We start from the raw sequence: 14,463 nt of genomic DNA, 5'->3' as shown, positions 1-14,463 counted from the left end.
CTCTGACAGTGGTGGCTGGTGCTCAAATTTTATTTGGGGGGGTGCAAACTAAAAAATACTGAAAAAAAACCCCATCAATTGCAGCCTCACCGTGGCCCATCAATTGCAGCCTCACTGTGGCCCATCAATTGCAGCCTCACTGTGGCCCATCAATTGCAGCCTCACTGTGGCCCATCAATTGCAGCCTCACTGTGGCCCATCAATTGCAGCCTCACTGTGGCCCATCAAATGCAGCCAATGTTACCCCCTCCCCCCCATCGGCATTTAACCAGCACCCCACCCCGCCTGCTCCCTGTCTGACCGACACTTACCCCATCTTGGTGGTGGGTCAGGTGACAGCGTTGAGCTGTGGTATAGGCAGCGGCTCCTGTGTTCTCCATGCTTCCTCCATGCTTTTCCTCCTGCTAGACATCCAATAGGAGGGGCCTGTCCTTTCAGCCAATCAGGTGATGGGTATCAGACCCACTCTTCCCGATTGGCGGAGAGGCGGTTTAGTGTTAGAAAAGCAAATATTAATTTGCTTTTCTAACACACCTGGGTGCGCTCTGAGTCCATACTATTTTGAAGCCTATTAGAGCCTATGGCTTCAATCAGGTGCTTAAAAAAAAGCCCTGCTGCTGTAATTTAGACACCTGGCATCGTAAAAAGACACCTGTATGGGGAGGCTGCAGCGATCATAGATAAATTCATGCTGCGCATGAATCTATCCATTAAGCATATAGGGAGTGGCCTGGACAAGGGGGTGGTGCCCCTAATGGACAGGCCGCCCCTGCTTTTTCTGCATGGAAATGTGGACCCGGTCTCTCTCTGTGCAGGGAAATGTGGAGTGGGGTCTCTCTTTGTGCAGTGACATGTGGAGTGGGGTAGAGCTGCACGATTCTGGGAAAAATTAGAATCACGATTCTTTTGCTTAGAATGAAGATCACGATTCTCTCACGATTCTCAAAAACGTAACGTAATTTAAATATGGGGGCGAGACTTGCGTATGCCTTCTGCGTGCAAACTCACGGGGACGGTGGTACTTTAATTATTTTATATATTATATTTGCCAGAGAGAAAATATAAATTAATATTTGCCAGAGAATATACAAGTTAATATTTGCCAGACAGAATATATAAAATGAATATTTGCCAGAGAGAATACATACATCAATTATATACTATCAGCAGTTTACAGCCTTACACTTGCCTGTGTGACATGTACAGGCTTGCCTTGCCTTGTACTAGCTGCACTGTCACCTGGGAAGAATAGTCCTGCTGCCCATCGGCCACGATGGAACCAGCGTGAAACGCAAATGGCTCGGAGATACCGGAACTGACGGCAGCTAAGACCAGGAGATGCAGGAACTGACGTCTGACGTTAGTTCCTGTATCTCCTGGTCTTAGCTGCCGTCAGTTCCGGTATCTCCGATTGATTTGTGTTTAATGCTGGCTCCGTCGCGGCCAATGATTCCCCTCCGCTCCAACACAGTGACACAGGCAGCCTCACTCCGCACGCTGAGAATCGCCAAATCCAGCAGGTGAGATTGCGGAGGCCGGAGAATCGAGTGAGGTCTCTCTCTGTGCAGTGACATGTGGAATTGGAGCCTGCCTGAGGGAAGGGAACTGTCACTGACTGACTGTGCCAGAAATGCCTCTTTAGAGTCAAGCTGCCAGTGAGGCTGGGAGCAGTGAATGAATTCGAACATATATGTGTGTCATGGGAGCATGAGCCAGCAGCAGAGGAGGAGATCACATCCTTAAATCTCAGCCAGGGTTCATGCTGGGACTTTGTAGTCCTTTACTTTTGGGGATGTGACACCCCAAAAGTGAAGGACTTAAGGTCCCAGCATGAACCCCTCAGAGCTCAGGATGTGTCACACACCCCTGCCCCCCTAACTAGTGAAAGACTACAGGTCCCACTGTCCCAGCTTAAACCCCTCAGCTAAGGATGTGTCCTCCCACCCCCCCAATTAGTGAAGGACTACAGGGCATAGCATGAACCTGTGGGATCTAAGGGGACACTTGTAGTCTTTCACTAGTTGCAGGGGGGGGGGGGCCTTAGCTCTGAAGGATTCATACAGGGACTTGCTTGCAGTTTAGTTCTGGAGGCCATGGTAGTACAAGTCCCCCACAGGCCCTGGGGGGCCCATATTGTTCTCCCTGCTCCCCCTCCCCCACCTTTGTGATCATGAAAAATCTTAGACTGTTTTCACAATTCATCACTTTGCCTCCATCGGGTCTATGGGCCACTTAACTGGACTTGCCCCCCAGGCCTAAGGCTGCCAGTCCTCCCCTGACCATATTTTAGTTAGGTTATTTTCATTCTCTGCTTTGAATGATTCAGAATTGAATATATTTTTAAACAATCTCCCTTGCTTGTTTTTGTTGTCCTGTGAACATTTCTTCTGTTACGCTTATAAATCATAATAAAAATATATTCAACCTTAAACTTGAGATTTGTGAATGCTGCATAAGCAGACGCTGTCTCTTGACCAGTGTGCACTGTATTTGACATTTGTATGTTTTGCTGTCAAACTAAATGTTGGCTTGCAAATGACCTTCTGCCTCAGTAGGCTGGATGATATGTTCTACCAAAGCGCATAAAAAAGGTTAAAGGAATATAAGTAATGTAGTTGATCCTGTTTGGAACCTAAGGGAGGTGACTTCACCTACATTTGGAAAGTGTTCTGCCAATGCCAAAAATTCTGGTCCTTGCCTTGCACTTTATGTGAAATAGCCCTAATTTTGTGTTTTTGTTTTTGTGGAGGCTCACAAATCTCTATATTCCCTGATCCAACCACAAAGGACAGGGTTATGTAAGTGCCCTGTGATGATTCTAAGCAACAATTTTTCCATTAGGGTAACATCTTATTAATGCAAGCTGACAAAAGCACAGATGTGTAAACAAATTCAAGGGCCCTATGCTGGCAGTCATGTACTGTGTATTTCTTTGACTATTCCATGACTTTCAAATTCTAAGTTTATGCTTTTTTTTTTTTTTTTCCAGGATTCGGAAAGTAAAAAATTATGATGAGGATTTCAGTACCAAGACCTTTCCAGAGAAAGCTCATGAAATCTTCATTGCTGCGCACAATCACCTAACTCAGTAAGAAGTTGTTTTCTTTAGTATTAATGCATTTTGATGTTTTGTGTGTGGTGTTCCATCAACATCCACATATCAAAAATATGCTTCTATTCATCTTTTCTTCTTGTCTTTTTCATTAACATTTAATCATTGTTAAGAGGATAGATATACACACATATGTATGTGTGTATATCTATCCTCTTAACATTTATTAAATGTTAATGAAAAGACAAGAAGAAAAGGTGAATAGAAGCATATTTTTATTAAAGCGATTCTCCACCCTAAAGTGGAGTCCCACTGATCAGAACCCTCCCCCCCTCCGGTGTCACATTTGACACCTTTCAGGGGGGAGGGGGGTGCAGACACCTGTCTAAAGACAGGTATTTGCACCCACTTCCGGCCACACGCTACGGGCGAAAGACGGGTTTTTCTGACTTCCCGTCTGTCGCCCGTTGTGTGCTGGGAACACACGGCTCCCAGCACACAGCGTGTGAGCCAATCGGCGGGCGCAGCGCGACTCGCGCATGCGCCGTAGGGAACCGGGCAGTGAAGCCGCAGCGCTTCACTTCCTGGTTCCCTCAGCGTGGATGGAGGGGGGAGCAGCAGAGAGACGAGCGATCGCTCGTGCTCTGCTGCGATCAGCGCTGGACTCCAGGACAGGTAAGTGTCCTAATATTAAAAGTCAGCAGCTGCAGTATTTGTAGCTGCTGGCTTTTAATATTATTTTCCCGTGGCACATCCGCTTTAAAGCTATTGCAATAATAGACAACACGATTTGGTATGTGAGCATTGTTTTGATGAAAAATTAAGAGCTCCAGAGCTGTAGATTTTAACTACACAGCAGAAATTTTCACCCTTTCACTACACAGCAGAGTGCATGAGCATCATGGGAAATGTAGTTCCAAAACATCTGGGGTGCCCAGGTTCGCCATCACTGCTCTAGAGGGTGTGTATAGAGGTGAACTAGCCAATCAAAGTGTCCAAGGGGTTGGGGGTAAGAGGGCTAAACTGTATTTTTTCAGCTGTCTCCGCTCAAGTTAATCCCAAAGGTGTTCTATCGGCTTTAGGTCAGGACCTTGCTTTTTGCACTGGTCCAAATCATTTGGTGGATGGGAGATTATTATACCTTTTGGGGATGATTTAGAGTGGAGATTGCGAGCCAGGCCTTCTTGCCCAACATCAGTGCCTGCCCTCACAAAGAGTTGAAGCTATTATAGCTGCAAAGGGTGGGCCAACTCAATATTTAACTTTACGGACTAGACGCCATTAAAGTTTGTGTGTGTGTATAAAGGCAGGCATCCCAATACTTTTGACAATATAGTGTAAATTCAAGTAGATACATGATATTAACATATATTATAACAGGTTTATGAATGGTTTGTAGATTAAGTTTTTGCCACTTTAGTATTGGGCTAGAAGAAGACGAGCAGAGTCATAATCTGTTTTGTGGAATCGCATACCATACAGGCATTATATAATTTCCTGCTATAATGCCTGATATATCCGACTAATGGATTTTAGAGCATCCAAATAGTTATTAATGACTAGCTTATTGACAGTTGTGTAAATTCTGGTAGCAGTGAAGATCAACAAAACCCATTCTGACTATTTTCTTCTGTCTAATTGAACCCGTTAGGGCTGTGCACTTTCCCCTATAATTTTCACTGACTTTTTGAATAGTTTCTGTGTAAGGTGAGATCGGACCCATCAATTAGGCTCCATGTGCACAGGACGTTTTTACAACTGCTCCTGAATGATTTAACCTTACAGATAGTAACCCACGTTTAAAACGTCAGTTTTGCCGCGTTTACATGCCGCGTTTGGTGGCGTTTTGCCGCATTTGTGTTTAGAAGCGTTTTAATTTTCTCACCTCGTCTTTCAGGACAGCACTTGGAGAGAGAGCGCAGCTCCACCCACTTCCCAGGAAACACTGCAGCCATTGCTTTAAATTCCGCCCACTTCCACCATGACCTCGTTGTTGTGTTTCCTCCGGCCATGGTGGAAGCGCTGCAGGGAACCACGGGTGTGCTGTACTCTCTCCAGGTGGAGGTGGCAGAGGCATACCTGCTATCGGTTTTGTTCATTTAGGCGGACCCAGCATCCTCTCTGACGGGTGGGGGATGCTCCGGTGCTCTCCCCTTTCTCGAGCCCGGCGAGGGCGAAGACTGCTGGAGGTGTCTGCTCCCATAGGCGGCCAGCGTGGGCTGAGGGAGCAGGTCAGGTAACTGTTCCGGGTTCACGTGGAGCCGTTCCGGATGGCGGGCAACGTCATTTCTGGGGGGGCGGAACTTCCGGCGGTGCGCGGCAGCTTCCGGTTCCAGCTGCTGGAGCGCAGAGGGGGAGGCGGCCTTGGCGGTGCACTTCCGGTCCTCGTGGCAACGAGGTTAACCTTGAAGATTTAAATGGAAGAACCGGACGGCTGCTACACGCTGGGAGACATGGAGCCAGTAGAAGCAGCGGAGGTGGCGGGAGCAGGAGCCACAAGCACCAGCCTGACCCAGGTAGGAGACAGCGGTTTCCATACTCCTGGGTTCTGTGTCCCTCCTGTTGCCCCTTAAGGGGGAAGGGAGCCTGTAGCACTATCCCTTATCTCCTACCTGTTGAGTCAGTCCGTGTCAGTGGTGGAGTAGGGCGCTCCGGACCTTCCGTTACGAGTCTGCTCTCACCAGGGACCAGACAGTCAGAAGCTAGGTAGGCTCTGCATACCTCGTGCTGCATGAGGTAAACCGCAGATCCCAGGACCAGCTCCTTTCTCCCCTTGGACCCCCTCTTCTCCGCAGGTAAGACCCTGCCTCTCAGGGCCTTCCATCCCGGGGAACCATTGACGGCCGTCCTTCTCAGGACAGCCGTCACACCGGCCCCTCACTGCGGCTCTCTGCCTCGCTGTTTACCCTGCATCGCCCCCACACGGCCACCCACGATTGAGGCATACCCCCGCCACCCCCCTGGCTTAATTTTGGCGTGTTTGGTCGTCTTTTACACACCCGCGCCAGCCTAGGCCATTTCGCGGCCGCCGCGCCTTAGGAAAGTCCGCGGCCTACCGGCGCGCCGTCCATACGCCCTGCAAACGCCACCAAACTGTGCAGAATTTTCCCGGATTATCCCCCCTTATCCCTGGAGGACTCCACCATCCCCCGATCAGCAACCCAGCTCAGCACAGCCAGCTTTTTACCTAGCTGACAGCCCCCCAAGCCTGGGTCCTTGTCTTTTCTCCCACAGTGGGAAGTAGCGACTTCCAGTGCGTTCGTTCTCAAAGTGATCGCAGAAGGCTACGCACTGGAATTTTCGGAGAATCCACCGTCCCGGTTTTATGTGACTCAGTTGCCCAGAGATCAGGTGAAATCTCAGGCTATGATGACACTAATAGAAGAATTTCTTCAACAAAGGGTTATCACTCCTGTACCCCAGCACGAGGAGGGTTTGGGGTGTTACTCCCACGTGTTCTTAGTGAGGAAGCCGTCAGGAAAGTTCAGATTGATTCTGAACTTAAAAATCCTGAACAAGTCAATCCGTTACAAAAAATTCAGGATGGACTCCATCTATTCGGTAAGGAAGCTTCTCCCATCAGGATGCTTTCTTGCTTCGATAGATCTGAGAGATGCATACCTGCATGTCCCAATAAGAGCCTCTTCGCAACGCTTCCTTCGCTTGGCGATCAGGACGGGGAAGGAGGTGAAACACTTTCAGTTCAGAGCCCTCCCTTTCGGGCTCTCCTCCTCCCCCAGAGTTTTTACGAAGGTAGTGGCAGAAGCATTAGCGCCACTCAGGTTGGAGGGAAAATCTGTGATCCCATACCTGGACGACCTCCTGCTGTTTGCCAAATCAGAGGATCGGTTGCTCAGAGACCTGAGGAGAACTCGGTCCCATTTAGAGGAACTAGGTTGGATTTTGAACAAAGAAAAGTCGAACCTGGTTCCCTCTCAAGCGATAGTCTTTCTGGGGTATTCCATAGACTCGGTTCAGGAAAAAATTGTCAAAGTACAAGCAGCAGTAAAGGCAGTACAGACAAATCTCCCAGTAACTGTCCGGACAGCTATGCCCACTCTGGGTCTCCTCACAGCCTCTATTCCAGCAGTTCAGTGGGCCCGTCTCCATGCAAGAGATCTCCAGCGGGCGATCCTTCAAAACTGGTCTTTCGGGGAATCCCTGGAAAAACAGTTTTTGATCCCACCTCAGGTAAAAAGAAAACTTTGGTGGTGGAGGACTCAAGCAAATCTGAGTCTGGGTCTGTTATGGACCTTCCCCACGACAAAGATCCTAACAACGGATGCAAGTTCCTGGGGGTGGGGCGCCCATCTCGAGGGCCAGATGGCCCAGGGATCCTGGTCAAGGGAGGATTCCAGGAGATCCTCCAATTGGAGGGAGTTGAGAGCCATTTTCATGGGACTAGGGGCCTTCAGTCAAGTTCTTCAGAGTCAACATGTCCAGGTCCTATCCCACAATGCCACGGCGGTGGCATATATTTCAAGGCAGGGGGGCACGAGAAGCAGGTGTCTCCTGAATCTGGCCTTGAAAATTCTATATTGGGCAGAAGTAAACGTGGCATCCTTGTCTGCGGTACACCTGAAGGGCAACCTGAACCATCTGGCGGATTTTTTGAGCAGACAGAGGGTTCTGGAGTCCGAATGGAGCCTAAACCAAGAGGTGTTTCAGGAAATAGTGGACAGGTGGGGAACTCCCCAAATAGACCTGTTCGCATCTCAAACCAACACAAAGGTCCCACGTTTTTTCTCCCTCAACAGGCTGGACCAAGCAGAGGGACTGGATGCGTTAGCCCAGCGTTGGTCCTTCCGCTTGTGCTACGCCTTTCCCCCGGTTCAATTGATCCCGCTAGTTCTCAGAAAATTGCAGGAGGAAAGGACGACTCTAATTTTAGTAGCCCCTTATTGGCCCAAGAGGCCCTGGTTTTCAGCCCTGTTGGACCTAGCAATAGAGGCTCATTGGCTACTTCCAGTCAGGAAGGACTTACTGTTCCAGGGTCCCCTTCTACATCCCGACGCAAGTCATCTAAAGCTTGCGGTTTGGCTACTGAGGAGCAAATCCTAAAGAGTAAGGGATTATCCAAACGTTTAGTTGATACTTTGCTTAGCAGCAGGAAAGAAGTTACCAGGGCTATTTATTTTAAGACCTGGAAATTTTTAAATTTTTGGTGTAAATCCAAGGATTGTCCTCCTTTAAGTAGTTTGTCGGTCCTGGAATTTTTACAGGACGGGATGGACAAGGGTTTAGCAGCCAGCACTCTGAAATCTCAGGTTGCTGCACTTTCGGTTTTTCTAGAGAGAAGGTTATCTCTGGATCCCTATATTATCAGGTTTTTTAAGGCTTTAGCCAGGGCTAGGCCTGTACCGTTTAGATTCTTTCCCAAATGGGATTTATTAGTTGTTCTGAGAGGTCTGACTAAAAGACCCTTTGAACCACCTGTAGAGACCTCACTCAAGTTTTGGACATTGAAGTTGGTTTTGCTAGTAGCAGTCACTTCAGCTAGGCGAGTCAGTGAACTTCAAGCCTTGTCAATTATTGAACCCTTTTTGACCATCTTCCAAGATAGGGTTCTGTTAAGGACAGATCCGGGTTTCCTGCCTAAGGTAGCATCAGCTTTTTATAGAACACAAGAAATAGTTCTTCCTACATTCTGTCCAAATCCATCCGGTCTGAAAGAAAGAGATTTTCATACTTTAGATGTGAAAAGGTGTTTAGTACACTATCTAGAGATCACTAGTGAATTTAGGAAAGCAAATTCTCTCTTTGTGTTGTTCTCGGGAGCTCGGTAAGGCTATGGAGCTTCCAAAAACACTTTAGCTAGGTGGCTTTGTATGGCTATCCATGAAGCTTACAAAGCCATGGATATAGAACCTCCCACGGGAGTGGTGGCTCATTCTACAAGGGCAATGGCAACATCCTGGGCGGAACGAGCTGGAGCTTCACCAGAAAATATCTGTAAAGCAGCCACGTGGACGAGTTTTTCTACATTCACTCGCCATTACAGAATGGATTTGCTTGCAGCAGCGGAGCAATCTTTTGGCAGGAAAGTCCTGCAAGCGGTGGTCCTACCCTAGAGTAAGTACTCGGTTATCATCTCCAAGTGCTGTCCTGAAAGACGAGGTGAGAAAACCTTAGTTGGACTTACCGGTAACGGTATTTCTACGAGTCTTTCAGGACAGCACTGATAACCCTCCCTTTGTATTATAAAGGTTAATGTATAAATGCTAATGTGTATGGTTGCTATGTTCTGCTTATCTAATTTCAGCATGGCCGGAGGTACTCGTTAACAACTGAGGTCATGGTGGAAGTGGGCGGAATTTAAAGCAATGGCTGCAGTGTTTCCTGGGAAGTGGGTGGAGCTGCGCTCTCTCTCTAAGTGCTGTCCTGAAAGACTCGTAGAAATACCGTTACCGGTAAGTCTAACTAAGGTTTTTTTTTTTAAATGGCCGAAAAAGTAAAACGCCTATAAACAAAACTCTGCTAAACGCGGGTTACCACGTTTAGTCGCGTTTGGCATCTGAAGCGTGCATTTCTTCACCGTCTGAGCCCATTTTTTTGCTTTCAAAGAAACGCTGTTAAACGCAACTGTCTAAAAACATCAATAAACAAGACTGTGTACATGGTCACATAGGATAACATTGAACGAGTTCAGGGGCAGTTGAAAAAAGCGTCAAACTGCCTCTGAACGTACGTTAAGCAGCGTCCCGTGTACGTGGGCTCTGACAGGCCTCTACCCCTCGCACATGGAACACAAGATCACAGCGTACGCTGACAATCTTTTGTTCTTCCTAACTTAGCTGGAGACCTCTCTACCTACCTTGCGAATATAATACTCACCCAGTGTAAAGTGATGCGCTTACAGTAATCTTACCTGTTTCATTGGACTTTGTCTGCTAAGAGATGCCTCAGTACTGATGTTGCTTTGAATTCACCTACACTATATATGAGGCCAATTTCAGCCCTTTGTTAACTAAAATAAGTTTGTTTCAAAAAGGGCTCAACCCTCACCTGGTTCAGACGCTGTAATGCTTCCAAAATGACACTGTTGCTTCGGGTTCTAGATCTAATTCAAGCGTTACCCATGCACATTCCTCAATCTTTCTTTGTCTCTCTGCACACCATGTTTTCTTTATTGTACATCACGGGACACAGTGTCTAGTTACTTACTAAGTGGGTTATATGTTCCACCTTCAGATGCTGGACACTGGTGTAATCAATTAGAACAGGAAGTTCCCTCCCTATATAACCCCTCCTATACTGGGAGCACCTCAGTTTTTTTTCGCCAGTGTCTAAGGTGTTGGTCACGAGTGAACATGTGCTCTGAGGAGCTCCACTTGAGGGATTAATGCTTGATGTAAAAAGCCTCCATAGAATCCGGATCCGTCCAAGGTGCTTCATAGCCAAAGTGGACGGTACCCGGGCCTCGGTACGAAGAACAAGGTTTTGCCTATAATGCCTCTCTTCGGAGGGCTGGACCCTGGGTTCCAGTACTTTGTGCCTTACCAAGGACCAAATGTTTTTCTGCTGCCAGGGTGCTTTATAGGTCCAGGGGTGTGGTGTTCCTGACCATGGACCCCGGTCCCTGAAGGTCTGAGACAATACCCACGGTGAAGGGTGAAGATTGGGCCTCTTGCTTGGCAACACCCTGCGGCGTGGAAAGGTAAGAGGAGGTACCTACGGAACTTGGTTCGACAGTAGGTTTTTCTATGGGTCTCGCCCAGGGCTCGACAAATACCGGGCGCCAGGTCGCCATGGCGACTAGAAATAGGGTCCTGGCGACTTGGCTTGGAAGGGGGGGGGCAAAAAAAAATATTTTTTTGTGAGCTGGCGCCATCTGGTGTTTCGCTTACCATGCTTTCCAGGAACAGAAGCTCAAGGTTAGCTAATCTATGGTGCGGCTTACTTCCTCCGCTTCAGGCTCTGCCACGGTCTCCGATGTGGTTGCCGCTGGCGCACGTGTTTGCCGGCTCATGGTGCAGACGCAGGGCTGTCCCTTCAAAAGGCCCAGACGTCAGAGCTCTGTAAAGCCAAGGGGACACAATAGCTTGGGGCACGTAAGCACCTTGTGTGGATTGGATACAGATTCATCTAAGAAGCCTACTCAGCATCTAGCTGTGCAGATTAGCAGGCATTATTTTGCTAGACTAAGTTCAGCTGTTGATGCACCAGGGTAAAGTTCCTCTGCTTTTGGCTTAGGACTTTTTTGTCTCCCTGTAAAAGAGGGTTCAGGGGTAGGAAGGGGTATCGCCACCTGAATCTGGTGGCCCTTTATCATGCTTGCATGATACTATCCTCCCCTGTAGAGACTTAAGACAGCTCACATAATGAGCTATCAGCCCTGTCAGGCGTTGCAGCCTCCCCCAACATTGCAGTCACTCCTGCATATGTTTTGTTGCATTGCATTTATGGGTCTATAAGAGGTTAACTGCAACCTCACAAACAGAAAACAGGGTGTGCCCCTTTCCTTGCTCTAAATCCTCAAACAAGGGGATTGAAAGACCTGAGGATGAAGGTTCACTGTCAGAGGACAGGTAACAGGTGCAGCCTAATGAGGAGAAGCTATCAGAAGCCCCACAAGCTCTAGTTGCAGTTGCAGTCTTTTCAGAGATTCAAGCTTCATATAATTTCCATCAGCCTAGATGGCCAGAGCCTCTGTCTCCTTAAGGTCCTCATCCTGGTGTTGGCTTCAGGCTAACCAAATGCACAACTGGGGGATGCACAGTTGCTGGTGCACATGGCTAACGTCGCAGGTTTGCGGAGACACACATCTACAGAGCATAACTGCCTATTTACCAGTCCGCATGTTTGCATGAAATACATGAGTTTGGAATGTTAAATATACATGTGGGGTAAAAACAAGTAACAGAGCATGTTTTATTGTTGATCACATAAACCTCCAACCAGCATTCGGTTGGAGGAAAACCACCTGACTTTCAGAAGACAGATCAAGACTCTGCTCTTTTGATGTCATGAGACACGAACAACTAGCGCCCAGAAGCGATTCAGTTCGCATGTGCCGCGCTTTATAAATTTTTCATTCATTCATAAAGATACATGTTTTTGTTTGTATGATTTTACATGGTCACGTAAGGATGCTTGATCACATCAAAGTGCCTAAAATCGCATAAAAATGCTTGAGTGCATAAAGATGCGGGATCACACATGGTTACCTGATAACCCGAGTCCTTGATTACCCAAGGATATTTTGGTCACACAGAGAGGCTCGTTTCCACAGAAATGCCTAAGATCGCATAAAAATGCTGGAGTGCATAAAGATGCGGGATCACACAGGGTTACCTGATCACCCGAGTCCTGGATTACCCAGGCATATTTGGTCACACACAGAGGTTGTGTCCGCAGAAATGCCTAAAATCGCATATTATGCTTGAATGCATAAAGAAGCTGGATCACACATGGTTGCCTGATCAACCCGAGTCCTTGATGACCCAGGGATATTTGATCACATAGAGAGGCTTGTTTTCACAAGATGCCTAAAATCGCATTAAAATGTTTAATTGCGTTAAGATGCTGGATCGCACAGGGGTGCTCGATCATACAAGAGTCCTTGGTCACACAAGGGTACTTGTCGGCACAGGAGTGATTAAAATGCATAAGATGTTTGATCGCATGAAAAATGCTGAATCGCATAGGGATGCATGTTTGCCTAGATTTTGCGTGGTTGCTTAATGAAACATGATAATTAGGTTTCCTTAATTATACAGAATTCCTTGGGCTTACATAGGAATACGTGTCTGCAGGATAACACGTTCAGAGCGCATACTTGCTTGCAAGATGCTTGTTCATAGCTCACATGCTATATGTATACGTGTATACAGCACTCCCCCTTTATGTTTTTGCCTAAAACATATTTGTATGAATTCATGCTTCCATGATCGCACGCTTCCATGAACACACGCTTCCATAGAGGCATATGGCTTTAAAGCTTGCCACATGCACATATGGGGAGTCATTTGCATATGTGTTTATTTACATGGGACTGCAGAGGTTGTCTGTATTTCGCAGGGGAACAGCCCTGTCTCCAGTTGGTGGTCTTGCCCCTTGGGTTAGCCACCGTGCTTGGTTTAATAGGGCTCTAGGGCCTGCCTCTAGCAGGTCTAAAGGCCCAGGGTATAGCAGTAATGGCATACAGAGGCAAACTCCTGCTGACGGATCAGTCAGTAACATGGTTGGACCTAGGGGAGTCCAGCTTGGTTAAGTATCTGGAACTCTTGGGTTAAGATCCCAGTCTAGAGGGACATTCTTTCATTGACAAGAAGCTTGGAATGTGTGGGACACAGCCCAAAAAGGAGAGTTTTTGGCCTCAGACAAGATCATCGCTATGAGAAAGCTGGTTTATGTGTTCACAACAAGGAACAGTTCCTTACGTTTTACCTTTTGCTTAAGGTGTTAGGGAATATGCTGGCTTCATTCAAGACAGTTTCCTATGCTCAGTTTTATTCAAGGCTGATATAAACATTATTCTGTCGGCCTGGAACGAGTGGGTCCTAACCTAGCATTATCCAAGGAGTCTGGTCCCAGGGATATGCTGGAATTTCAGTTGATGGTTCTTAACTAAATGATTGGCAGAGGGGAATATCCTTCATACCCGTTACCTGGGAGGTGGCGGTTGCGAGGGCTGGCCTCTAGGGATAAAGGCCAGGCCTGGAAGAGACCACTGCCCATGGGAGGTGGTCAAGCTCCAAGTGAGCCTTATCCATCAGCTTTCTAGAGCTACGGATGGAGCATCTGGCTTAAGGGCCTGAACATTTAGGTTACAGGGTTGTTCTGTCGGAATACAATCTGACAATGCCTCTCTAGTGGTTTACTTTGTTTACCAGGGAGGAGCTTGTGCCTTGCCTATTGACAATCGTCATTTCATGGAATGCTAGATTGGCAGGCGATTCAGTGGAGCCGTCAACAATTGTGTCCGGGAGATTGTCCTCTACACCCCGACTTTTTTCTGATCAAATGTCACAGAAACGGTACCCTGTACATAAAGGGTATTGACGTCCAGGTTCAACAAGGGATTGAACAGCTTTGTGTCAAGGACAAAGGATCCACCCGCATGCAGGACAGATGTGTTAGTGATCCTGGGGGACCAGTTGTCGCTGGTTTATGTGTTCTCTCCCCCACAGTGCCGCGACTTTCGTGGCTTCCATGCAACATCAGAGGAGAACGGAAGCTGGCCTGATTGCTCTGGTATAGCCCATACGACCTTACTGTGCAGGGACAGCAGAGGTGATAGTAGAGGACCCAGGGTCCCTTACAGCTTGTCCAGGCCTGCTTCGCAGGGTTACATCCTGTCTTGCATACATGGGTTTTAATGGTCTGGCTGTTATAGCCCGCATTCTTGAGGATCGGGGCTTTCAGAATCAGTGGCAATTACCTTGATATCCTAGGATCTGGAAGGCACA

General features: G+C 47.6%; 1 protein-coding gene across 1 annotated transcript in view; it reads left to right on the top strand.

Moving 5' to 3' along the window:
• The window catches only part of MRPL45 (mitochondrial ribosomal protein L45), a 189,403-nt gene that overhangs the window by 65,624 nt on the left and 109,316 nt on the right, over window positions 1–14,463 (top strand). The window contains exon 4 of the mRNA XM_040329829.1: window positions 2,990–3,088. Within this exon, the coding sequence (XP_040185763.1) occupies window positions 2,990–3,088 (99 nt within the window). The remainder of the gene's footprint in view (window positions 1–2,989; window positions 3,089–14,463) is intronic.

Source organism: Rana temporaria, chromosome 12, assembly GCF_905171775.1.
Source record: "Rana temporaria chromosome 12, aRanTem1.1, whole genome shotgun sequence".
Taxonomy (NCBI): Eukaryota; Metazoa; Chordata; class Amphibia; order Anura; family Ranidae; genus Rana; species Rana temporaria.
Note: the sequence above shows the minus strand (reverse complement) of the source record. Positions and strands in the feature narration are given on the sequence as shown.